The 26,211-nt window shown below is 40.1% G+C and overlaps 3 protein-coding genes across 4 annotated transcripts; 1 reads left to right on the top strand and 2 right to left on the bottom strand.

Annotated features, from left to right (window-relative positions):
- Positions 1-2,690: 2,690 nt before the first annotated feature.
- On the top strand, positions 2,691-14,964 carry tecpr1a (tectonin beta-propeller repeat containing 1a). 2 transcript variants are annotated; one of them, XM_067488186.1, is made up of 24 exons: positions 2,691-2,866; positions 3,749-3,981; positions 4,524-4,706; positions 4,822-4,944; positions 5,025-5,144; positions 5,481-5,655; positions 5,737-5,837; positions 6,703-6,804; positions 6,920-7,062; positions 7,501-8,105; positions 8,326-8,471; positions 8,653-8,808; positions 9,003-9,152; positions 9,419-9,576; positions 9,693-9,923; positions 10,442-10,538; positions 10,682-10,761; positions 10,890-10,946; positions 11,228-11,402; positions 11,731-11,866; positions 12,626-12,718; positions 12,803-12,909; positions 13,244-13,363; positions 13,939-14,964. In XM_067488186.1, exons 2-24 carry the CDS (start codon positions 3,757-3,759, stop codon positions 14,086-14,088), a joined length of 3,633 nt encoding a protein of 1,210 aa, XP_067344287.1. In that variant the 5' UTR covers positions 2,691-2,866; positions 3,749-3,756; the 3' UTR covers positions 14,089-14,964. The 2 variants fall into 2 exon arrangements, with proteins under 2 accessions (XP_067344287.1, XP_067344288.1); XM_067488187.1 differs by lacking the exons at positions 2,691-2,866; positions 3,749-3,981; positions 4,524-4,706 and having other exon boundaries at positions 5,025-5,139.
- A 762-nt stretch (positions 14,965-15,726) lies between these two features.
- bhlha15 (basic helix-loop-helix family, member a15) lies at positions 15,727-17,803 on the bottom strand. Its single transcript, XM_067488190.1, has 2 exons — positions 17,643-17,803; positions 15,727-16,974 (listed from the first exon to the last, which is right to left on the bottom strand). Exon 2 carries the CDS (start codon positions 16,916-16,918, stop codon positions 16,355-16,357), a length of 564 nt encoding a protein of 187 aa, XP_067344291.1. The 5' UTR covers positions 16,919-16,974; positions 17,643-17,803; the 3' UTR covers positions 15,727-16,354.
- A 3,054-nt stretch (positions 17,804-20,857) lies between these two features.
- LOC137105679 (uncharacterized) lies at positions 20,858-25,435 on the bottom strand. Its single transcript, XM_067488189.1, has 5 exons — positions 25,278-25,435; positions 25,039-25,138; positions 23,180-23,882; positions 22,948-23,041; positions 20,858-21,048 (listed from the first exon to the last, which is right to left on the bottom strand). The coding sequence occupies exons 1-5, from the start codon at positions 25,300-25,302 to the stop codon at positions 20,858-20,860; spliced, it is 1,113 nt and encodes a 370-aa protein (XP_067344290.1). The 5' UTR covers positions 25,303-25,435.
- Between the last annotated feature and the right edge of the window lie 776 nt (positions 25,436-26,211).

The following is a 26,211-nucleotide window of genomic DNA, read 5'->3' as shown; positions in this document are numbered from 1 at the left end:
ACTCTGATAAACTTGTTGCGAGAATGACGGAAGAGTGATATGTTGGGAACAGTGTTGTCATTTGAGTGAAGGCAAAATATATCTGTTTAAATGAAAATCCTATTTATATACAGTGTGTATAATATATTTAAATAACGTGTATTCAGAAGTCGATTCTGTGAAGGTGACCGCTTGACCACAAATACCACTGTGGTCTATGTGAGACATGGCTCACTCACTTTCTGAGTTTGATTTGACTGCTAGAATGTATTTTAAATGGATTAAATGAGCTTTTGAAAAAGGGAATATTTTTCACTCCTCATTGTTTCACCATTGTTTAGTGTATATATTTTTACTGTGTTCAATGCACAGTTTATGCAAAATTAAAATGTACGTTATTGGTAGACATTTGCTTTGTATGTGATTATGGTATGCCATTGTTTGAAATTACAAAGTATTACATTTTTGTGACAAAAATGACTTTTTGCCATGCAATTGCTTTTCAGAATGTAACTCTGACAAGGAACATACAGATTAACTTCATACTGATCCTCATGGACCCACTGTGTAACTGAACTTGTCATTCTGACATTGTTATTGATTGACAAATGCTTTCTTCAGAGTACCTTGCCACTGTGTTAAACAATGCAGTCTTTTTCCTCAATAAAACAAACATGTCTGCAATAATATTCGTTGTTTAGTTTATTTTATTGTTTTCCTCTCATGGACAACTCTAACAGATTGTATTTTACTTAGCTAAGGTAAAGGATGTCAGATGTAATCATAATTTCCAATTTCTTACCTGAGATAATTTTCATAATGCCTCAAACTTCTCATTTCTCCCAGTCTTTATTTCAGAGTGATCATTTAATTAAATTGCAGGGAAATTTAAGCATTTTCACTATCTAACACACAGCATTTGACTATCAAACTGTCAACATAAACTCAATTAGCACACTGATTAAGCACAACATAGCTGTTACCAGAAGTACCACAATATAAATGTACTTTGTTATAAAATACTTTTTTTTTTTTTTTTGTCCTTTTGGCTTATCCTGTAAGTTCAGGGTCGCCACAACGGATCATTGTCCGCATGTTGATTTGGCACAGTTTTTACGCCGGGTGCCCTTCCAGACACAACCCTCCCCAATTTCTACCGGGCTTGGACCGGCACTTCTCAAAATAAAATTACTCAACAAACAAAATGTTCGGAACTGAAACTCTCAAACCCTTGTCTTTTGAAAATGTGAAACTCGTTTTGTATTTTAGAAGCATTTCTGTTACTTTTGTTTACCTTCTCATTACTTTCCATTACCCTATGTAAACAACTCCAGTCACATAAATGAAACCTTTAATTTACAATGATGCATTACAGTCTTTAAATTTCCCATTGAAATATTCAGAAGTGGAAGTTTAAAGTACTGTAAGTTTAAAGTTCTCAAGCAAGTACTACTAAATAAAAAATTTCCTGAAGTACATCTGCCATGAGTACTACTTTAATGAATGAGCAACTGAAAATGAATCTGTTCTAGTGCTGGAGTTACTACATTTGCTTAAGTTATGTACTTAAATATAAATTTGAACTACCTTTAGCCTACCTACTGTTGGTAAAGCAGTCTTCACTCTCAGTCCCTCCTGTGTCATAGTGTCCTTGAGCAAGACATTGAAACCTACGCTGGTCAGGTGACCATTCCACCGTCATTGGTGTGTGTGAATGGGTGAATAAGGAGCAACATTGTAAAGTCCTTCTGGCTTATCCCGTGAGTTCAGGGTCACCACAGCGGATCATGGTCCACATGTTGATTTGGCACAGTTTTTACTGACGTAACCCTCCCCAATTTCTACCAGGCTTGGACCAGCACTGCACAGCTAGGGAGGAAATGGGCTGTTAGGGGTTCAGTGTCTTGCCCAGAGACACTTTGACATATACCAGGGCCAGGAATTGATCCACTGACCCTGTGGTCTGTGGATGACTGCCTTTACTAACTGAGCTACAGTCAAAAGTATGCTACTGTGTATGTACTTGTGTTTCAGTACACTTAGGTAAATATCTGTTATACTGTAATATATATATAATCCAACAGTTATAGTTACTAGTTAATTTAATGGTACACAAAAAAACTCTAAGATACATGGTATTTACTCAAGTAAGTAATTTTATTATAGACTTGCACCTAAGTGGAATATTTTCATTTTATGTTACTTTCAGTTTTACTCCACTAAATTTTTTTACAGACTATTACGAGTTGTTACTACTACTAGGCATTTCATTGCTGATGTAGATTCTATATAGTATTATATAATATATATTATTAATATTAAAATACTACAAATGTGGATTTGACTTCAGATTTTTTTAGACCTTACTTATTTATGTTACCAACAGCATCATATTCAAACATTTTTAAAATCTATGTTTACATGTACCGCTGCCCAACTCACACTGTTGTCAGTTAAGATTAGTTTGTATTTGTAACATTAGATTGTGCTGCAACAAACTTCAGAACCCCTGAAGCCCTGAACAAAAAAATATATATCAAGAGAATAAGTTTATTTAAAATAAATAAAATATTAACCACATTTTACTTGTAACAGTATTCATTTAAGTATTTAATGAAAAAGGTTGAGCACTTCTTCTTTCCTTGTGGGTGCTGTTGCTCTGGAACACGAGCAAACAGCGCCACCTGCTGCACGTGGAGGCTAAAACACCTGCTCCCACGGAAACAGCAAATAGCAACACTTCCTGTTTTACTGAAAGCGAAATTATGATGTGAATATCACCGGGAACCGTACACACTGGGTAACTGAGTTATTCATGTTCATCTGTGAGTGAACAGAGGCGACATCCTAGCTGCGCCATTGTCCGCTTAATGAGTGGAAACGCAAGGTGAGTGTGTTTGAACACTTCATTTGCTGTTTCTTCAGGGCTAAGCCTGTAAGCCGGTGTCAAAAACGGGATGTGTTGTCGTTCGAGCCTAAAGCTGGTTTCACTGTACAATGCTTCAAAACTTGCACTTCACTCTCCTGTCATTCACACCTGCTGTATATATTCTCCATTAAGACGCATTTTTGGCACCGCGCTCAGAAACGGCCCCAAACCTCACAGCTAAAACAGTAATACTGTTGTTTTTATATTTAATGTCGTTTTGTTATACAGACAACCGGCACTTTAAATCTGTGTGTGTGTGTGTGTATAAATGTATGTATAGAACTGTCAGGTACTATCAATTTGGCACTATAGTAGCTGGGAGGATACGCCTTTTAGCAGCAGCATCCCTAGCATCTATCCCTGTCGTTTCGCCGTGTTGTGAAAATGAATAACCCCTCGTAACAAGCTTCAACAAGCCTTGCGTAGTTTACTGTTTGTGGGCTGAGGTGTGATGTTGAGGATGTGTCAGATGTGTTTTAGGTCAGACATGAGAACGGGAGCAAAAGCAGCTTAAACAGTGATGGATGTGCCTCATGACCCTGCATAATTTGTGTCCATCTGTGCTCTGTGGCTGATTTTCCACCCTTTTTTCCCTATGTTTTTCACTCACTGTGCCTAAATAAATAAATAAATAATGCTCCTCAGGGTCATATTATTGGTCATCCATCAGCAATTTGAAAGAGTCACCAGTTAACCTACAGTAATATGTGTTTGGAATGAGGGAGGAGACCAGGGTACCAAGACGAGATCCGTACAGGCACAGAGAGAACATGCAGACTCCACACAGGGAGCCTAAGCTGAATTATTCACCCTCTCGTCTTTATCTTCCCCATGCTTCAGGTGCAACCATGCCTGTCTCCCTGCTGTGGGCCGTGGATGTGTATGGGCAGGTCTACAGCCTTTCCACAGCAGGGCAACAATGGGAGCAGTGCCGAGACGCCCAGATGGAGTTCAAGCGGGTGACGGCAGCACAGCAGTGCTGCTGGGGCATCGCCAGTGACAACAACATTTACCTGAACGTTCACGCCTCTGACCTGCCCATCCGCTACCAGGAGGAGACCTACGAGAATCAAGTGGGTGTCTTTCTCCAGTCAAAGTGCAGAATTTGTTTACATAGTCACACAGTTAATTTTTGAAAGTGATTTTGAAAGTCCTGGCTTTTCCTTTGGACTCATGTTGTGTGCGAAAAGTAAGTGGAACATGCTTATAAAGCATGTCCTCTATTCCCCTCTAGTCCTCTTCCTCTATTGCTAGATCCAACAGACTGCCAGTGCTCTAACAAACACACAGCAAGCAGGTTAAGCTAGATTTTATGCAAATTTTCAAACGCAGTGAAAGCTTAATTTATGTCAGGAATTAAAATCGGGAAAATACCAATTAGCTTATTGCTTCCTATGAAACTTTAGGACTATTAGTTTGTGTCAAGTTAGTTTTGCATTAGGTCAAACTGTAGTAGCACCACTGTTTTTGTGTGTGTGTGTGTGTGAGCATGTTTTATTTTCTATTCGTGTTTGGTAGAAAACCTCTCCAATGCAAACTGGGATGGCAGTGATTAACACATTATTTTTAGTTAGTTTGTTTTGACATGTTTTACTCTATGCCTGTCCTCCATCAGCGATGGAATCCTGTCAATGGTTTTTCTGAGCGCCTGTTGCTGAGCGACCGCTGGCAGTGGAGTGATGTCACAGGTCTACAGCACCAACCTCTAGACAGTTTCCGGCTTCCCTCCAGAAGCTGGGAGTGGGAGGGTGACTGGTACGTGGATGAAAACTTTGAGGGAGAGCCCACAGAAAAAAGTGTAAGTGGCTAATAATGTTTTTGCTTGAATCTTCCTGCTTCAGTAACAGTTTGATGAAGTTTGATTATTTTATTTTTTTTAATTCCCTGTTTTAATGTTTGACTTGTTTCTGCAGGGATGGACCTACGCCATAGACTTCCCCGCCACCTACACCAAAGACAAAAAGTGGAACTCCTGTGTCCGTCGCAGGCGATGGCTCCGTTACAGGAGATACACAGCCATGGACACCTGGGCTAAGGTAATTGTTTTACTGTTTGCGTGTGAGTGTGTAAAGCCTCTTAGTTTCTTCACCTGCATCTTTCTTTCTGTGTGACACAGATCCCCTCGCAGCAGACCACTCTACCAGATCCTTTCAACGACATCAGCTGTGGAGGTTGGGAAATCAATGAGGAGCCCAGGGGCCAGCTGTCACTTTGGGCCGTATCCCTGCAAGGCAAGGTAAAGCACAAACACACACATACACACCAACAAAGTTAAAATAACCATAGTATTTTACTGGCCTCACATGGCCTGTCTTATTATTTTTTTTAGTTACTTTTAGTTTTTTTTTCTTTTTTCATTTAAAGTTTCAGATTTTTTAAGACTCAGTTTAATTTTAGTTTAGATTGTATTAGGGCCTGAAAAAATATTTTATTAGACTTTTTTTTTTAATAGAATATGTTTATCCTGCAAAATGTTTGGTACAGTAAATAGGGTTCACACCAAGTGAAGTGACACAGGGATTAACTTGTCATAGACCAGTTTCTAACCCTTTTTTTCTTTCTCTCTATCCAGGTGTGGTTCAGAGAAGGAATTAGTCACCACAATCCTGAAGGCTTTACGTGGGAGGAGGTTCCTCTCCCCGGGGAGGTTGTCCAGATCAGCTGTGGCCCTGTGGACCTGGTGTGGGGAGTGCTGTGGGAGGGGCAGCTCATTGTCAGGGAGGGCATTGGCAGAGATTGCCCCAAAGGTAAACTGGCTTACTGGTGGAAAAGGGATGTCGTTGGACTGTGTTGTCTGTGTTACAATAACAGTAATTTCTGCAATCTAGGTACGTCCTGGGTGGTGGTGGATTCTCCGAGTCCTGATGTGGGAGTCATACATGTAGCTGTGGGAGTCAGTGTTGTTTGGGCTGTGACAAAGGACAACAAAGTAAGAAAATTAAGTGGTGAACATTATAAAATACATGACTGAAATGCTGCTGCAGTCTAGAATGATTCAATTTTAGTTCTTTGTAATTTTTTTCTTTGCTTACTTTTCTTATTTTACATAACTGTATTTAAATATACACTGATTAACATAACATTATGACCACCTGCACAATTTAATGCAATCAAATTCAGTGACTCTGAAATTAATTCTCCATTCACAAGGTTCTAATTTCTCAGTTTTCAGGTTGAAACCTTCAGAAAGGTAATAATTCTACTATGTGTTTATTATTGAGGTCAAAGTGGGTAGTGGAGTTATACTTGACTGTAAGCCATATTTAAAATGGATCAGGTGGCCAAAACATTAGAACCACCTCTTACTGTATTGGATTGCATTAAATTGCACAGGTGGTCATAATGTTAAGCCTGGTCAGTGTAGATTTGACTATAAAAATAATTGAGATTTCATTTTTCTATTTTCTCTTTTACTGTCCTTCGACCTCTTTCACATCCTATCGTTTTCTGATTTAAGTATGACTTACTTGCTTTAATGTTGCATTTCCCTATTAGAAGTAATAAAGTGCTCTGTAGCTTTTGAATATTACAAATAAACCAATATTACACCCAAATTTCCCAATATTTTTGTATGCATTATTATTCTCAGGCTTCAAAACACATCCACTATACATCTGTATGGTGACCGTGTAAACAAATAAACCAACTTATGGTAGAGTAGAATAACCTTACAGTAAATAAAATTCCCAAATGGCTTAAATTATTTGTTTCTCTCTTTCATGGAGGATTTCAAAGCTGAATTGACATTGAGTTGTGTGGGTTATGTTTTCTCTGCCTGCTTATTGTTTCTATAGGTGTGGTTCAGACGTGGCGTGAACTCCCACAATCCCTGTGGCTCTGGATGGATCAGCATGGTTGGAGAAATGATTATGGTCAACGTAGGACTCAATGATCAGGTTATTTTTGACCACATGACATTATCCTCTGTACCTACCTCTCAGCGATTGCCATACAGTTTTATGATGTCAATTCAACGGACATTATGGAACACCTGTTACTGTTTTTATGTAGGTGTGGGGTATCAGCTGTGAGGATCGGGCGGTGTACTTCAGACAAGGTGTGACCTCCAGTGAACTGAGTGGGAAAACCTGGAAGCTTATCAGTGTTCCCCGAGATGGAGATCGTTCCCACTCCAGTGCAAACAGTGTGCAGAGGTCTAGAAGCTTCAATGAATGAACACATACTCGCACACACACACAAACACACACACACACACACATATACACACACACACACACACATTAGTTGAGGGAGGTTGACGGATGGAAAAAAAAAAACAGATGAGAACTCACTTTATAGTACCATGACTTAATTCATGCATAGGAAACTCATTGATTAATAGATGATCAGTTTTTAGTGCATATGATCATGTCTACATATATATATATATATGTATATGTGTGTATATATATATATATATATATATATATATATATATATATATATATATATATATATATATATATATATATATATATATATACACACACACACACACACACACACACACACACACACACACACACACACACACACACATATATTTTAAAATTTTTTTCTAAGGGAACAACAATTAATCTTTTGTCTCACAGTGCTGGATGTTTCTTCTGTGGGGAGGTCCGCGGTCAGTCAGTATTGAATGATGTGGACTCAGACACCGAAAGAGGATCTACAGATGGAGCCACCTGCCTTGTCACCTCTGACTCCCCAGGGTCCTTTGTAGAGGCTGCCTTAGATCAAACCTCAGATCAGCCCATTGAGACACCCAAACCCCACATCCCCAAAGTCACCAGCGACAGTTTCATTTCTGAACTTGTCTCTGATCGAGAATCAGCGAGGACCTCAAGAGACATCGGACCCGCCATTCCAGCTTTTCTGGAAGAGGACAGCATCATTAGTGAAGGAGAGGTCAAAGCTCCCTGTCTAGCTCTTTCTCCTGGCCAGTCTGGAGGTCCACTTGACCTCCAGTGGAGTAACGTGGACCTGGAGGAGGTGCATGCCCAGCAGGCCCAGACTGGAGTAGTACAGGACTCAGCTGATACCAGCAGCTTGTCCTCTGTGGCTATTTATACTCTGGCCATGGAGGACCCCTATGGGACAGATGGGCACCCTCTGTGGGCATGGGTCAGTGGAGGAGGCTGCTATGTGGACAGCCACTCCCAACTCAGCTGGTTCAACTGTTCCCTGAACACTTCATGTGAGTTAACTAGGAGAGCTTTCCATCAGTTGTTTGAGCATCTTGTTGGATTAGTGTCAAATATTGTAGACTGTTCATATAGTCTTCAAAATACTGGGCTATCATCCTATTAATTTCCATACATTCCATACAAAAATCTCTTTATGTTAAGAGTAAAAAGTCAGTTTGTTAATTTCATTTCTATAAAAAGTGAAGTGTTTTTCTACATTTCTTCTTTCAGCTATGGTGCAATCAGTCCAAGCAATGAGTCTGTCTGTCACCCCAGCCCAGACGGCAGCGTGGCGAAAGCAAATCTTTGAGCAACTCAGTGAAAGAACCAAGAGAGAAATAGATCATTTCCGACATTATGAACAAGCCGTAGAACAGGTACAGGAGTCGTGATCTGTCCAACAACAGGGTTCTGTACCCTGTGTTTTTTCTCCTTTTCTACTTACAGTTGTTGCATTATCTTTCCGTCATTAAGTAGAGGTTTTCCTACTTTGTTCCATGTTTTATTCATTAGTCTGTTCATTAATTTTGTTAATTCAAACCAATGATCCTATTACAGTCTGTGTGGGTGAAGAAGGGAAGTATGCAGTGGTGGAGAGACTGGAAGCCACACAAGTGGATAGATGTTCATTTTGCCCTGGAGCAGTTCTCAGGGCCAGAGGGCAACAAGGACGGCATCATTTTCATTTACTATAACTTTTATGAGGAGAAAAAGGTAAGTAAAAGTGTGTGTGTGTGTGTGTGTGTGTGTGTGTGTGTGTGTGTGTGTGTTCAGATTCACACTCTTTGGCAGACTTTTAAACATTTCTGTGGGGTTGTTATGATAACTCACGGCCTGTAGCTGGCTAGCACTGGAATCAGGCATTCAAATAAACTATGTTTGTCCTCCTTTACACTTTTTCTCCCCAGTACTTGCATGCCTTCATCAATGAGGTCACCATCCTGGTTCCTGTGTTAAATGACTCCAAACATACATTTGCCATCTACACTCCTGAGCGGACCAAACAGAGGTGGCCAATCAGACTGGCAGCAACCACAGAGCTGGAGATGCATGACTGGGTATGGATCCCCACTACACAGCATTTACCCATGCTGAAAACCACAGTGGTGCAGTTATGTCCCCTATTCCCACAGTAGCATTCAGTCTCATCAGTTAGGGAGAATTTGTAATCCAGCTGCTGTCTGGTGTTGCTTACTAAATAAATTGGTATCTGTATGTGTTTATTTGCTTTTTGCTGCCATCTTTCTGTCTGTTCTTATCAATTATTTATTTCTCTCCCTCTCTGACGCTTTCTGTCTGCCTCCTCCTCCCTTCCTGCATCAAGCTGGCATTGCTGAGTATGTCATGCTGGGATGCCAGGGGAATCCAGGGTCCTCCCTCTAAACAGGCTATCTGGTCCATAACCTGTAAAGGAGACATCTTTGTCAGTGAACCCTCTCCCAGTCTGGAGGCCGTGCCTTACCCCACACCGTGTGACCAGATGTAAGAATACCTCACATGACTCTGAGCTGCTGGAGAAACAAATACATTTTGATAGACAAGGGTGTAAAAATAGAACGTTTTAATTCTTTACAATAACCAATGAGTCTTTTGTTCAGGTTCTGGCGGCAGATTGGGGGTCACCTGCGTATAGTGGAGTGTAACAGTGTTGGCATAGTGTGGGGTATTGGCTATGACCACACTCCCTGGGTCTACACTGGGGGCTATGGAGGGGGCTTCATCCAGGGACTGGCCAGTAGCACAGATAACATTTACACACAGACCGATGTAAAGAGTGTCTACATCTATGAGAACCAGCGGTGGAACCCAGTCACCGGCTACACCAGCAGGTAATGCACACTGTTATTAGAGTCAAAGAAGGTGGTTTATAGTTTGCCACTTTGGTATTTGTAAAAAAGACTTTTTTATTTCAGTAAAATTATTTTTGTTTTCTTCTTCATAGTTGCATTGTCACTAACACAGATGTTTCCAGTCTAAAATGCTTGTTTCATATGCCTAGTGTTTAAACAGCCATTGGGAAATCTTACATTGTAGTTTCTTTTAAAAAGTGATTTTGCTTATTTAATAATGGTTCATGAAATTGCAGAAAATACACATTTCATTTTTTTTACTGTTTACATTTTTCCAAACACGCTCTTCCTCTTAACACTATAACAACTACCGTTCTTCAAGCTGTGGAAAAGAAATGCCAACATGGCTAAAATACTTATCCTCCCTAATAAAACTATGAAAACATCAGAGAGGACATCAGTCTACACTGTAGATAGAAATGCTAAAGCAACTGTATTTTTATTATTAAGTATAAAGCTACTTGTTACTCATGTGCACTGTGTTTGCTTTGTTTTAGAGGTCTACCTACTGACCGCTACATGTGGAGTGATGCTTCAGGACTACACGAGTGCACAAAGACTAATACTAAACCTCCTTCCCCTCAGTGGCAATGGGTAAGCACAGCTACAAACACATAGAGGGAGGTCTCCTGTTTTGGTGTCACATGTTAACCATTATGCTTAATTTGAAAACTGTGTGTGTGGTGTGTGGTCAAAAATGTTCACCGGGTTTCACTTCTCATGTTTGCTGTTTTCAGGTGTCTGACTGGGCTATCGACTACAGCCAAACTGGCAAAACAGACAGAGAGGGCTGGCAGTATGCAGCTGATTTTCCAGCGTGGGTTTCATTTGCTGTTTCCTCAAACCTGTCTGCTGATGTAAATTATTTGGCCCTTAGAGTTGCGAAATCAACTTTTTTCAGTTTTTGTACAATCCTTCCTTCCTCTTCCACATCTCTCCTTGCAGGTCATATCATGGCTATAAAACAATGAAGGACTTTGTGCGTCGCAGGCGATGGGGCAGGTATTATATATATTGCATTGAAGATCTGACTGATCTGTAGTGTATGTAGTGGTGTTGATGCAATAAGATGAGCCCCTTTACAGTTACTGATCTTTTTAGCCTTGCAAATTGGGGATAGTTCTTGATGATGTGTTTCTGTTATAACCTATAGTTCCTATAATTTATGTCCTGTTACAGCTACATGGAACATATTTTATTTTATATATTTTATTCCTAAATCAATATTTTAGCTGCAAATATTGTGAAAGCAGCTTTGAGTATTGTGATTTCCTCCTGGACAGGAAGTGTAAATTGACCACAACTGGACCATGGCAAGAAATCCCACCCATCTTACTAAGTGATGTGACCATCCTGCCGTGTGCAGCTCAGTGCAGCGTGGATGTGATTCCTCTGTGGGCAATCAGCAACAAAGGAGACGTCCTGTGCAGACTGGGAGTCACCTCGATGACACCTGCTGTGAGTTATATAAATAATATGCAAGCTACAACACCCCATAAATAGGTTTTACACCTTTTGGTTAGTTGGGGTGACTGTGGCGCAGAAGGTAGAGAAGGGTTGTTGGTTCGATCCCCGGATCCTCCGGCCACATGTCATCCCACTCAGAGGCTTCTGGTTAGTGTTGGCCAGCTGCATAGCAGCTCCCCCATCGGTGTGTGATTGTGAGTGCGAATGGGTGAATGAAGAGCAGTATAAAGCGCTTTATACACACACACTAACTCACACACACATACTAACACACACACAGATACATAGCAGTTCTAACATCCTCTTGTTGGTCTTTAAGGGAACATCATGGCTCCATGTGGGAACTGACCAACCTTTCAAGTCCATCTCTATCGGTGCTGCCAGTCAAGTTTGGGCTATTGCCAAGGATGGTTCTGCCTTTTATAGGGGATCAGTCTCTACACAGAGCCCAGCAGGTAAGTGTAGAACCTCAGATATTTGAATACCATTCATGTCAAAACACTAAGATCTTAAAAATGTTTGTAGTTAAGCAAACTAAACCAATGCTGCATACAGCCATATTTTTCACTTAATGTTGAGCCTTAAAGTTTGTGAGGAGAATCCAATCAGGCAAATGAGACAAAAATGACACTTATTTACACATTTTGTGTGGAAATGTATCCAGCCTTTGTTTGGCAAAAATATGTAAACCTGTTCTTTCAGTAACTGGTGTGACTCCCTTCTGCAGCAATAACTTACCCTAAGAAGACATTTCTAGTAACAGTTTAACAGCCCTACACATCAGCTATTAGCCCATTGCACATCACAGAACGGCTTCAACTCAGGGATGTTGGTTGGCTTCCTTGAATAAAATGCCTAATTCTGGTCCTTCCACAACACTTGTATAACAAAAAGTTCAGAACTTTGGCTCGGCTTTAACTGTTCTTTGGTAGAACATTTTGTGTGTTCAAGTTTAACTTTCTGCGTGATCTATTTTCTGTTGAGCTACTGTATATGTTTGAGCCTTGTCAATCTTTTACAAACCTGTGTTGGCAAGATCAGACTTTTATAGCAAAGACCCAGAAATTTCTTCATTAAATAAGACGGGGCCTTCCATGATGACACGATTGTCATTCCATTGGGATAAACACTAGACTCTGTTTTACCCTTTAAGTTATTTGATGATGATTCTAAAAACGTTAGTCTTTTGGACACTAATATGTCTCCCTCTGCAGGTGACTCCTGGTTCCACATCCCCTCGCCAGTCAAACAGAAGCTGAAGCAGGTATCTGTTGGAAGGACATCAGTCTACACTGTAGATGAAAATGGTAAGGAAACTGTTTTATTTATGGGTTCCTCATATATCCTTATATAAACATATGATTTTGAAAGACTGGCTGTTTGCTGTTCAGGTAACCTGTGGTACCGACAAGGTGTGACCCCCAGCTACCCTCAGGGTTCCTCCTGGGAACACATCTCTAATAATGTACGGAAAGTTTCTGTAGGACCTCTGGACCAGGTCAGTACTGCAATATGAAGCCTTTTACTGTCAAATTTCATTTCTGTTCACAAATAACAGATGTACAGTAGATACTTTATATTACAAAATAATATTAAATATATCAGTCTGTTTGATATTCAGTGTGGCATGATGCAACATAGAATGACTGGGTTGAAAAACATGCATACTGTGGGGAGTTTTTAGATTTTACAACCTGTAGGTTTAGATATTTAAGTTCAGACTTATTTCTTGTTTTACTACTATGTAAGGCTGGTTAAGTGAAAATGATGCGGCTGTAATGAACGACTCTAATTGTATTCGTCATAATGTTTGTGTCGGCACATGGTTTTAGGTGTGGATCATAGCAGACAAGGTGCAGGGTAGTCACAGTCTGAGCTGTGGAACAGTGTGCCATCGCCTTGGAGTCCAACCCATGGCGCCTAAAGGACAGTCATGGGACTACGGCATTGGGGTAAGGCACCAGAGAAAGAGAAAAACCACAGAAAAACATTTACTGAGCTCTCGTGTTATCCAGCCATCACCTTTAAAATATGGAGGACTATATGAAAAATATATAATACAGACACATGCTTATTACAGAAAAGTAGAGAACTACTCTCTCTATTAGAAATGTTTATTAAAGAGAAAATGTCCTAAATGACTTAAAGTAAATACAACACAGCAGCTTTCTGGGCTTGCTTGCAGTTGCAGCGGATGTATTTATTTATTAATATATATGGAATAAAATTGAAAACCTTTTTATAAAGTGGTTTTCTGCTTGTTATTGTTGTGCAGAATCCTTAAATCCTTAATGCTTTAACCAATAAGTCAAGTAAATAATGTATGTTTACCGCAACAATTGCATTAAGTATTTTTTTCCCATGTGAACCTCCTTGTCCAAACTATAGGGCAGATAAAAACAATACCAAGGTGGGTCTTACTGTGATGATTGGATAGGTTTGTTTAGTAACCAAAGCCATCTAGTAAACAGGTTTACTTCCAAACAAAGGTGCATGGAGATGTTTTTTTTTCCCTCTAATTTTTCAGGGTGGATGGGATCACATCACCGTGAGAGGGAACTCCATGGAACCACCCCGCATCTGTCTTCCCACTTTAACTGAACCTGCTTCCTCGGACCCTCACAGCCTCCTTCCTGTCAGCAGTACTGAGGCCAATGACAGTGTTGTGGATTGTTAGACAAACACACAAAGGTGCACATATTGTACATAGGCATTTTAAACTGTATTAGCTCTGTAGTATGTTTTTATTTAAATCACTTGTTTTAACTCTGGGGTACCAACAGTGATAAATAATGTGTAACAACTGTAATGCCTTTCTGAACAAAAATGTGTTTTACCATGACTGGACTTTTAGAACAATCAATGACCATTCAAATAATGAACTTAATCTCTGAGGACGTTCGTTAGTCTTTTGACCTTAAAATTGTTTGTTTTATGCAGCTATTATCTCTTCTGTTGGCCAGTTCTGTGTACTTTTTGTCATTTGTCATTGGTACTGAACATGATGGGACTGCTTTTATTTTTTATTTTTTTTATTCATCAGGTTGTGATGTCTGTGGTTTTTGTGTAGAGTACGGCACATGAGGTTAAGATGAAGATGGAAGGGAAATGATTTTTAAAAGGCTTAAATAAGCTACAAAGTAGCTACAAAAGCTACAGTTGCTCAGCTGCTGAACTGTAACCTCCAGGGCTGATATTGTCCACAAAATACCGAATGGGAGTTGCAGATTAAACAGGTTAGTTACATATAATGGTAACTGGCTAAAGCATTCAGGACAATGTTTGATCCAGGCTGCCTCTACTGACTCCTATTTCAATACACCACTGTGTAACTTTATATCACATACAGCAGCATCTATGTGTCAACCATTTCTAAAATGATGCTTTTGTATCCTAGATTTAGGTTTATTGCATGCTTTATTAAATAAAGTCCATATTTCACTCTGTGGTGGAGCCACACTAAGAAAAAAAAAAGCCTTATTAATGAGTGTCAGTGCTGCTGAAACATTTACATTGGCATTTTTGTAAGGCTTGGTCAGTTTTAGTGTTGTAAGGCCCATTAAAAGGAGTCAAATACTAAAAAAAACATAAAAAATAAAACAATTAGTTTTTTTTTTTTGCAGCCAGGATGTAGGAGATGTAATAAGATCTGCAGTAGCTTAGCCTTCCTGTGGCAGTTGCTGTTTGCCTTGTACAAACAGCCGACAGAGGTTGTATTAACATATCTATGTTGTTTAAAAAAAAAAATTGTCATGGAACATGTCGATAAGAGCATTGTGAGGGGAAAAGTGTGCACTGTCAAAATCTTGTGGTTAAAATGCTAAAACTAACCTTCCTCTTTCTCAGGAGAATGTTTGCATGATATCTACTTCCTTTCGGTAGATGGTAGTAGAATGAGAGCCATGAGAAATACAATCATAAAAATACTATTTTCTTAAAAATATATTGTAGTTAGTATCACACACGCACAGTACAGTTGCTGTTGTCATGATCTTGCTTTAAGGAGTGTTTGTACAGAGTAAATATTTAAAATAGTGTCGTCTATATCCATAAGTTGCATCTGATCAGACATTTGTTTGTAGCGCCCCAGTCAACCCATATTTTTTGTTCTAAATATGAAGCAGCATTTATAAATGCTCAGTGTACAGAAATCTGTCTCTGTTATCTGTGTCCTATTGTGTGACTGTAGTATACAACACCTCAGTGCTATTGAGATTGTGCCGAGAGTTCTAAAGTGTTGTGCGTGGTCAAAACAATAGTCGATGTCAATAAATACACATTTATTGATAACTTCAAAAAGGATTTTTTTTTTCCATTTTTGTCCTGCCTTGAGACATGTGGTGACACAAAAAACAAATAGCATACACTTTAAATATCATCTCTTCCTACTAGCTACTGTATGGGTGTACAGCCTGTATAAAGAAGAGTAAGAAAAGATCAAACACAGTTTTTAGCGTCAAATATTCATTATTTGTGCGTACTGCTTGCTTGAATTTCTTTTCTTCCTGGGTGTGACAGTTATGACTGGAGGCTACACTCAGCAGGTTTCTCAACAGAAAACACACAACAAGATCACAAGATAACACAAAAGAGAACAAGTCCCTGCCCTGGCTCGAACTATAGAAGATGAGGGGAGAAAAAAAGAGAATTGTTTCTGAAGAAGTCTTTTCACTTGACTTAACCCTAGTCTCTTTGGTTTTTACTGTTTAGTCTGCAGCCTTTGGTTTACATGTTCTGCATGAAGACTGCTCAAACATAAGGTCTACTCTCTGGAACAAATCTCACCTCCCACAGAAAACACCTTCTGTGCTCAGATCCAAGAGCAGACTGTAGGAAGTGGACGAACTTTGAGATTTGGTCCTAAAGGTCCATCCACACCTTTCTACCTTGGAGGCCAGCCTCCTGGTGGCTCTCAAAGTCTCCACACCACTATGCAGCCAGTGTTAGCTGTGCTTGCTGAAGCTGTGCATGTGGGTGAGGTACTGGGTGAGACCATCCTCCCCCTCCTCTTCCAGGTGCTTCTGGTAGCACTGGAGCAGCTTGGCAGTGCTGACCTCTGAAGGGACCCCACCACCAGGCAGGCAGGCCCCTGTCATGTCCAAGATGATAGTGGTCAATGCTTTAATGTAATTCTTAGCGAGGGTCAGTGTTTCAATCTTGGACAATTTCTTATCAGTTTTGACATGAGGAATGGCCTCACGCAACGCTTGGAAGGCGTTGTTGAGTTTGTGCATGCGCTGGCGTTCCCGCTCATTGCTTTCTAGTCGCCGGATGCTGCGTTCCTTAGTGCCGGAGCCATGTTGTCTACGTCGCCGGCCTCCAGCCGCTCCTTTTTGACGCTTTCCATCCCCGCTCCTCAGTGACCCCCTCCAGGAGCTTCCAATCCGGACTGAGGCCTCTGAGCCTTCCTGCTCACTGGAGCCAGGTTCTGTATCTGGTTCCAATTGTGGCTCCGGATCAGACCACGTTCTCCTGGATGGTTTGACAGCCTTCCCTTTGGACTTCATCCTGCTGCCTCTTTCCCTCTTTCTCTAACAGTTTGGATCTCAGAGATTCAAAAGGGCTGGAGAACAAGACAAAAATGTGTTTTTAACTGTGTTCTCACAGTGGGTAAAACTCCTCTTTCCTCAAAAGCCACTTACCAATTCAAACAACCTTGCATCATGTATCTAATCGACCTCTCGCAGTGTGAAAACTCCATCATGTTGCTCTGTTAGTCTACACCTCTCTTATCCCCACAGTCCTGAGATAATGCCCATTTCAAGGTTACACTCACAAAAACACTAAGAGCCACCAGCCAGCACTGTGCAGCTGCAGCAGCAGACAGCTAAGTCACCTCCACTCTTCCTTGTCTGCATTTTAACTGGATCCACTCCAACAGATATTGTTAGTAATAAATAAGTAAATAAACCTCCTAAAAACATGTTAAAATACGTTGTGGATCCCCAGCAATGGAAATGACTTAACGTACAAGCTGTTTTACATAGATTAGTGTACACAATAAAAAGATGATAGAGTATTCCTCCATCATCGTGCCTGTAGAGTTTTGCCTTCCCTCTGCATTTTCCTAACCCAGGTTTAATCACCTCAACGGTTGAGTTTAACTGATGCGAGATAAACGTAAAGTCACATTCATTCATTGCACTAAGTGATGCACACGGAGCAGCAAAAAAATAAAATAAAAAAAGTGAATTAAAACGCTCCTTTAAAAAAAAAAAAAAAAAAACTTACCTCGGACGTTAAACCACCTTTCCTCGTCCTTAATGTGTTTACAGAAAAAGCGTCACCATGCAGCCGCTCATTAAAAGCACCATCATGGAAAGTAAAGAGCAGAGAGAGCAGCAAAGCGTCGCTGTGCAGCAGCGGACTCTCGCCGACAACTGTCACATGTGAGTCACCTGTAGCTGACTGATGTACACGTCGCGCTGCTCAGCCAATCACAGAGCCAGCCCACTTCCTCCCGACCGGGTCACAGCATAACATAAAGTTTTTACTGCGTCCCTTACGGAGTTTATGCAAAAATGACAGTGAGACAAAAAAGAAAGCAGATAATTATTTGCTGCTCACCTAGCTGTGAAACCAGTGTCCAGGTCATTTACTTTTAGATTAAGTACAAGTCGAGTAAAACAAATATAAAAGTAGGGCAGAGTTGTATACAGAATTTTCTTTAATTGTACATTAGTACCAAAATTAACACCGCGTGGCTCCACACTATTATCGGCATCTTCTCATTGATGCATGCAGTAACCTGCTATAACTGTAAGGGCCAGAGCTGGAGCAAATGAAGTATCCCTCAGACACACAGTGGAATAAAAGTATAACATGTCATAAAATGGAAATACATTATAGATACTGTATTATAAATACATACAGTGCTTGAATAAAATCTAGTTATTTATTAATAATAGCTGATATTTGCAGATTAAAGAAATAAATTTTTCAGCGTTGTCCTTTTCCTTAAGCAGGAACATCAAAGTGTTGTTATATTGAATTGCTATAATTTTAAATTAAAATCAAACTAATTCATAGTATTTAACATGATATGCATCTGTTTACGAGAAAATAGAAATTACATGAATTTGCAAATTTGTGCTTTGAATTTTGAATTTTGATATTGACCCTGTCTGTCGTATGACTAATTAATAAACATTGCACGTTTAAAATAACATTTTGGAAACACTTATGTAATCATTTAATGAAGTGTTACTTTAAAACGACCCATGGCATCACTCATACTACATACTGTGGTATGCTGTGCATCAGCTGAGTGCAAACGTTTTCTTCAATCCAAAACCACTGAACTGATCTTTTGTCGTCCACCTCCAAAGTGTGAAGTAGGCTAGTTAGAATAAGTAAGTACTGCATTTTGGTTCCTCGTCCACTCCTTTAACTCTAAGCAGTTAGCATAATTTCCATTGTGGCTTATCACCTTATCACCACTGCTTCATTTAAATACAGTCCTCCAGGCAACATCCAAATGTAGAGAAGCAAAACCAGATCTCACTGAAACTATGTGACATTGTTTCTTTTTTAGTCAGCAAAGTGTTTTAAGTGTTTTTCACTTAAACACATGTGGCACAAGAAAGTAGGCTGTAGGCTTCTGTATAGGACGGACCGTGTATGAAACAAAGTATAATAGAAAACCCCTCCTTTATGTGGTCACCCCCCCTCCTGGTGTGTTGGTCCTCTGAGCCTAAACAAACCATTTTAAGACCGTTGGTAGTTGGGATTATTGGCCTTTCCTACTGTGATACATACAGTATAGGGACAGGGTGTTGGCACGGCAGTGACATAACCTATAACCTTATTATTGTAAGTAAAATGTCCTCTTTAGTAAATTTGATAGCTTTTCCAAACCTAAGATTTAGGAGGATCTAACACCTTGAAGAACACCAAAAGCAAACTTACAAGTAACCGGCCAGCATAACATAATAAACGTATTGATAAATTGATACATATTTACGACAATATGTTTTAGTCTTTGTGCGAATTGCTGTCAAACCTGTGTATAGAATGTGAAGTTAAATTATGATGTAACTGTTGGAGGAAGGGGCGCCATCTTGTAAGGTCACACTATGTGTTTTGTTGGGCCAAAAAGTTCTTTAAATTGTTTACTGACCTAACGTGGCGTCGCTTTTCAAAAGCATGACAGACAATCCAAACACAGATCTCGACTCACCGACAGAAAGGCAAACGTGACATCAACTCCTCATTGTCTATTACTCAATAATTGACTTCAGAATGCAAGGTGACCCGCTAGCAGTTTTGTAAAATTTAACTAAAAAAAAATATACAAAACTTTACTGTGCGGTTGTCTCAGAAAGAATATTACGCATTTAATTAAACAATAAGTAAAGTAAGTATTATAACAACTGTGGCATCAGCAACCATGTGCAGGTGTGATGCTCCCAGCTTGAAGCAAACATTTTTTTTTAGCATTTGGTTTTGGTGTCCTTGAACAGCTTGTGTGTGCGTATGCACGTGCATGTGCGTGCGCTCCCTTGTGAACCCCTAACTGGTCTTGCCAGGTTTCCTTTCTTCCTCAGGTACACTGTATCTAATCAACCAAACCTCGCTGATGCTGGTTTTGTTGAAACATTATCAGTTACTTTTAGTTTGTTCAGTTTCTGCTTCCACTGGCCCTAGGCCTAGGCTTACACTATTTATTTAGTCACAGCTGCTGATAAATTCGGAGCTGAATAAACTTCAGTAATGAGGCAGGCAAACAGGGCCTCCAATGGCATGTTCTGTTTGAGCAAAAGTGTATAAACAGCATCGTTGTATGTTGTCAAAGGTAACCTGTAATTTGTTGATTAGCAAATTTAGGGTTAGAAACGGATTTCAGATACAGATGAACAGTTATTAAATTATGTAAGTTGGAACTGAGAACATCATAGTCTTTATTTTTTTATTTTTTTTTATTTTTGGGAGGTCAGGACACAACCTGGCATAACAGGTAGTGCTAAAAAAGGGTTTGCAGCTCAAAAGCAGACAGCACTGTTATCCAGCTGGCTACTTTATCCCATCACAGGCAGTGAACAAGTCATACCAACAACAGTGAACACTGAATGAACTGTCATACAGTCCTACGTGGCTGTGATGTCATGAACGACAGATGCTTTGAATCTATTTGGGCCAGAGAGAAAGAAAAAAAAAAAAACATTACAATCCCTGACTCATCATAAAAGGCGAGGGAGGTGGGGAGGTGAGCTAGAGGTTTAGAGGACCAGATCTGGATGATTAGTCAGTTTTTCCATTAGACCAAGGCTGTTGGTCTGAAAGGAAAACAAGTGTGGATGTCACATTAGGCCATGGTGACAGGGAGATAGACTTTGGCTGAGGCCAGACAGGGGGAGATGTGTAGAGATGTGTGGCTGCCACCGCATCATAAAAGTCAGCACATGCAACTCAACATGTGTGTCTATACCATAAACTAACCCTTTATCTCACAGTTCAAGGTCTGACTCAGCGATATGGGTGAGGAATAGGCAGGATTGGGACAGAGAGAATCGCTCTGGCCTGGGCAGAGACATCCACCTCTGTGTTGGCAGGGAAAAGGTGTAGTCCTTTGAGTGTCTGACGCACTGGAAATGGCAATTCTTCTCCAAGGCTGAGAAGTCGTCCTCCCACTCCAGGCCTGCAGGTAAAATCAACCAAACACACAATAAGGGATGGTGAATTTCCAATAGCCTGCAGCAACTGGGTTGGATGACTTATAAACATTAACGTTTGCTAAACCTTGTGTTCCACCCTGTTCTTGGTACATTTGTTTGAAAAATGTCACAGTGAATATGTTGGGGCGTCATTTTTAAATGGAAACACAAAGAGACTGCAGGCAGGTCAGTTTAGTACTCAGACTGTGGAGCCAGGTTGCTGCCAAACCACCTTCTGCATATTCATACGTGTAGAATATAGCATTAAATGTTCCTCCGAAGCCTGTATATATCTTCCAACATTAATGGTCTAAGTTGTAAACGTGTAAACTAACGCGCTCCAACACCATTACAGAGGCTGGCTTTTGAATTGTGTACTGGGGAAAAGTACAATGGTCCCGCTCCTCTTTAGCGTGGAGGATGTGGCCTCCATGTTTTCCAAATTCATTTTTTCAAACTTTTGACTCATCAGACCACAGAAAAGTTTCCCACTTCAACTCAGTGCATCTCTCAGGACTATTGATGATGAATTCTCCAAGTTCTTTGTAATTATATGTTAAGAAATGTTATCAGATGCTGACAACATTTTTCACTGTGATGAACTGTTTTTATGTCCAGTCATAACACTTTGCTTTTGCCAAAGAACCTCATTAGAAATATTCCACCGGGTGTTTTTGTTTAGCATTAGACATTTCTTTTTTTTGCCCTGTCACAGCTGACTTGAGACATGTTACTAAAATTAAATTCAACATAAAATCAAATTTCTCAGTTTCAACATTTAACATGTGGTCTTTGTACTAATTCCACACATAAATTGGTCTCAGTTTATTTGCAAATCTTTGAATTCTACTATTATTCGTATTTTTCACCCAGCTTTTCTTGAAATGTGTCTTGTACCAGATACTGTTCAGTAACCTAATCTGTAAGAAATAAAGATAATTTATGACCTCAACACAGTCTGTATAAATCTTACTTCACAACTTAGTGTCAAATTAATGTAAATAAGTTACAGGTAAAATATTTCTCTAACTTCATATCTAAAACCTCAACATACAACTTCGTTCCAGTCTGCTTCACATAATCTCCCCTCTCCCTGCTCTGCTACGCCTTTCAATGCTTTGTCCAGTTTTTTACGTGGTTGTAATAAAACTACAATAAATAAAAAATCTCCTAAACTCATCAGTTAACCTATGAAAAAATCAAGAAGAAATAATTAAAATTCTCTGATTGGTCAGAAGGGTGAGTTTGACTCAAAAACCTTTAAGCTTGATTTATACGCTTTAGGCTCTGCAAGTGTTGTACATCATAGTGAGCATTTGCATACAGAGCTCTTGTGTTTGTGTTGCTCTGCAATTACACCCAGTTGTACTAGGTGGTGTCTGTGCCACCATGTTGAGGTCTTTCACTGATGTGGGGAGATTTTTGCTGTTCGAGAAACTAGAGTTGAAGCTCACAGATGTTAGCTTTCACAGAGAATACTGTATAGTTACATTTCTGGGCAGGTGCTTGTCAGGTGCTAACCCATAAGGGTCTGTTAAGGGTCCGTGACTATGCAGAACCTGTGCAAGACCAACAGTCTATTGCAAAAGTAAAAATCTGGTCTCTAAAAAAAAGTCCCTGCACTGCTGCCAGAAATGTTCTGTGAATGTGAGTCACAGGAGGCTTTGACTCCACCTTTCCACATCGGGCAAAGTTTTAAGGCACATTTCTAGATGTTTAGAAAAGGTATATACATTTATCTTTAAGTACATTATGGAAGCAAACTTTTGTAAATGTACTTAAATGTGTTTACTTTCTATTACAGCAAAATAAAAATGAATAACCTTAAGCGTAGACATTATGTAGGGATAAAACCTTCAAAACTCTTTTGTGTAGTACAGTACCATTGTCTTCTAAAGTGACATCTGGCAGGGGGCAGGAATAGCTGTTTGGCACAGATGTGCACGGCTCAGAGTGCAGCTCCACGGTGGGACTCTCCTAAAGAGAATATAGCTTAAAAAAACTGGAATGCCTTGGTTTGAATTAGTAGAATGCTCAGTAAACCTCATTTCCCCAGTGGAAAAACAAAACCCAAAACCCACCAAGATACAGTGTTCACATTGAGGGATACAGTACCTGATCAAAGAGGTAGACCCTGACATCATCATCGAAGGACACGCTCTTCCTCATTTTCTCATTCCTGTCCCCTCTAGGTGATAATCCTACATTGTGCAATTTTTGACAGGATTTTAAAAGACTTGGAAGTTTTCCCATATGAAAATAATCTTGCATCACCATTTCACTCTGACAACCCTCAGAGTCGTTGTTGTTGTTGTTGGGATCGCAGGGCGAGTAGGCAGTTACATTTTTCAAATCACTTGACACGTTATGGTTATCATTAATGTGACAAATGGTATTCCCTGTAAATGTCCTTCGATCCTGAGTGTAGGAAATGTCACTAAAAAGTTGTGGTGGTATGTTTTCATGGCGGAAAACTACAAAGCTCTGACATTGATCGATTGTCACCATGTTTAAATCCTTTGTAATCAAACTGAAAATGTCCCTAATGTTTAAATTTAGTCTGAGCTCAGTGGTGTCGTTTGATAAGTCTGTAAATGTTGATTGCTGGATAGGCTCCTGCAGAAGACGACAGTCTCGAGAAGAGACAGAGAGGGAGGGGGACTGCTTTGTTGAGCTCGATCTGCCGTCAATGTTATTCTCTAGGTAAAAGGTTGAATTTTGTTTTTGATCACGGATGCAGAAGCGAGTGATGGGCTTTGGCTCCTCATCAACCTGGAACATCTGACCTGAGGATAACCACAACTGGAGCTCTTCATCCCTGTGTCATTGAATAACAAGGGGTTTAATTCTGTACATCATCCTGTGATCTTGTAAAAGCGAATCAAATCACTTGAATCATTCAATCCCAAACATCAATAAAACATCTCTGAACATTGATGACATCGCTATTATCCAAAGCGACTAATAAGCAAGCAGAAATCTAAGTCAAGGAGAAAACATCAAAGCAAAGTCCTATCACAAAAGTGTTCACATTTCATGAGATGCAAGTTTTTTTTTTAATAGATTTAAGTGCACAGGAAAGTATGGAAGAGTTCTGTTTTCAGCAGTTTCTTGAATATTGGGAGCGAGTTTAGTAGCTCGTTCCTTCACCGTGGGCTCACTGAGCTGAATCTGTCTCTAATTTTTTTATGTCTGACACTGAGAGTAGTCACATGTTTAAAATGAGTGTAATGCCTGGCCAATAGGACCTTGTGGTGTCCGATGCACAATAGCTTGCGCAAGGGCTGAGTCAGTTTTTCAACAGAATTCAGCAAAAAGAAAGTTTAAAGTGGTTCTAAGATGCAGGCTTTGTCCAAAGATAACGGAATATAAATTATTTGAAAGTCTGCTTTGTACTTTTTCAGATCAGCTGCAGTGCACAGATAGCCATTCACTGTCTGTTAACAACAGGATCTACTAAAACTGATTTGTCAGCCTTTGTCCACTGGAGGAAACCGTGTACACACAAACGCATGCATGCACACAAACACATACATTATTTGGCCACTCACTCCTGAGCCTGAATAAATATCGGGGCCCATCCATGCACACAGACAAAGACGCAATAGGAAACTTTGGCTGCCCTGCGGTAACTAAGCAACCACTGGATGAGTGACTCAGGAAAGGAAGAAAGGAGCTGACTCACAGCAGATGTGACGTAAAGGATGTAAAAGGGCACATAAACAGGCACTACTGTACGATCTCACAGATACACATGCATGTATGCACTGGGCTGTGAAGCCCATAATCTGTCCTGTTTTGGGTAAATTAACACCTCACTGTGTAACAGGTGCAGAGGCTCAGGTAAAGGCTTTTCCAAACAGCCAATCTACAAACAGACACCACCACCAGAAGGAAAGGCACAAACACAACACACACCTAAAGTCTCTGTATAAACAGACCATTAATCACTGTGATAAAGATTAAACTGGTACCGTTTCTTGAGTCCTTTGTTACTGCATCTCCTTTTAGAAAACAAGTTTATACCATCTATTGAAATCACCAGTGTAGCTCCACCCCTGAAGAATTTAAACTCTGTGCAAACAGAGAGAGGAACATGGTTATCAACAGATATGCCTTGATTCAAAACTGTGCTGCATCATGATGCTGCAAAATATGTTGCGACAAGCTACAGCGCTCTCCATGGTTGACACCAGCTCATTCCTCTTCCTACCTTCCATTCTGTGAGGTCCACTCATTTCCCCCGGCTGATACTGCACGACAGAAAGCTCATTGAAGGTACGGACAGAGACGAGCTAAACATATAGACGGAGAGAGGGGACAGAGAGATGCAAAGGAAGTGAGAAGATGGGGGGATGGGGTGGGGTGGGGTGGGGGTTGGGGTGGGATGATCAGGTGGAATAGGGGCTGAATGAATGAGGGGGGAAATTAAATAGGAGGATCAGATCAGCAGAGGTAAAGGGGGGGTTGATGTGCGATGGAAAGGAAAAGAAGAAAAAGGATATAAAGGAAGAGAAAGGACAAAGAGCTCACATATATATTGCACACTCCCTGGAGGCTGCTGGCCTTTCTGCAGCAGCAGAGTGAAAGACTGGGATCAATAACTTATCTGCTCCAATGCAACGCTGCTGTGTGTCTGTAAGAGAACAGCAGCAAAGCAGACAGGGCAGCACAAACAAAATGTCCTATGCATTTAGTTATAATATATACAACACACTTTATTTAAACACCACCATGGTTATAGCAGTACACTTTCATTATGTCTCATAATGTCATATATTTCATTGCACACTCACATTGGAAAAAATACAAACTATAACAATGTCAGGTCTAGTTTGCCAGTGTCCGGCTGGTTTAAACTACTGTCAAGAGACAGGTGAGTTAGTGTAATTATTTAAAACTAAATACAAGATATATGTGTATAGAGCTGGTATCATATAGTCACTTGGTCACTGCTATAAGACGCTTCCCTGAGTCTTAAGTAAAACAGGTGGGTCTCAGATTATCTATCATTTGGTTTGGATAGAACTTTAATTAAGAACTGATTTGAGTGCAGTTTTAACAGTAGAGTGTAATGTTGGTTACAGAATTAGGAAATGTGAATTTTTAAACATAACGATGTTTTTAACTTATGTCTAAATGTTGGT

The sequence above is a fragment of the Channa argus genome, chromosome 20 (genome assembly GCF_033026475.1).
Source record: "Channa argus isolate prfri chromosome 20, Channa argus male v1.0, whole genome shotgun sequence".
Classification (NCBI taxonomy): Eukaryota; Metazoa; Chordata; class Actinopteri; order Anabantiformes; family Channidae; genus Channa; species Channa argus.
This window is presented reverse-complemented; position numbering and strand designations above follow the sequence as displayed.

Bases quoted from the DNA above. Each gene is read 5' to 3' on its own strand.
- tecpr1a (XM_067488186.1), top strand. From the start codon at position 3,757: ATGCCTGTCTCCCTGCTGTGGGCCGTGGATGTGTATGGGCAGGTCTAC. The intron at 5,656-5,736 runs GTAAACTGGCTT...TCTGCAATCTAG, and splicing joins TGGCAGAGATTGCCCCAAAG to GTACGTCCTGGGTGGTGGTG. The intron at 10,539-10,681 runs GTAAGCACAGCT...TGCTGTTTTCAG, and splicing joins CTTCCCCTCAGTGGCAATGG to GTGTCTGACTGGGCTATCGA.
- bhlha15 (XM_067488190.1), bottom strand. From the start codon at position 16,918: ATGAAGTCCAAAGGGAAGGCTGTCAAACCATCCAGGAGAACGTGGTCT.
- LOC137105679 (XM_067488189.1), bottom strand. From the start codon at position 25,302: ATGAGTGGACCTCACAGAATGGAAG. The intron at 23,883-25,038 runs GTACCAGTTTAA...TCAATGACACAG, and splicing joins AACAAAGGACTCAAGAAACG to GGATGAAGAGCTCCAGTTGT. The intron at 23,042-23,179 runs GTACTGTATCCC...TATTCTCTTTAG, and splicing joins GGGTCTACCTCTTTGATCAG to GAGAGTCCCACCGTGGAGCT.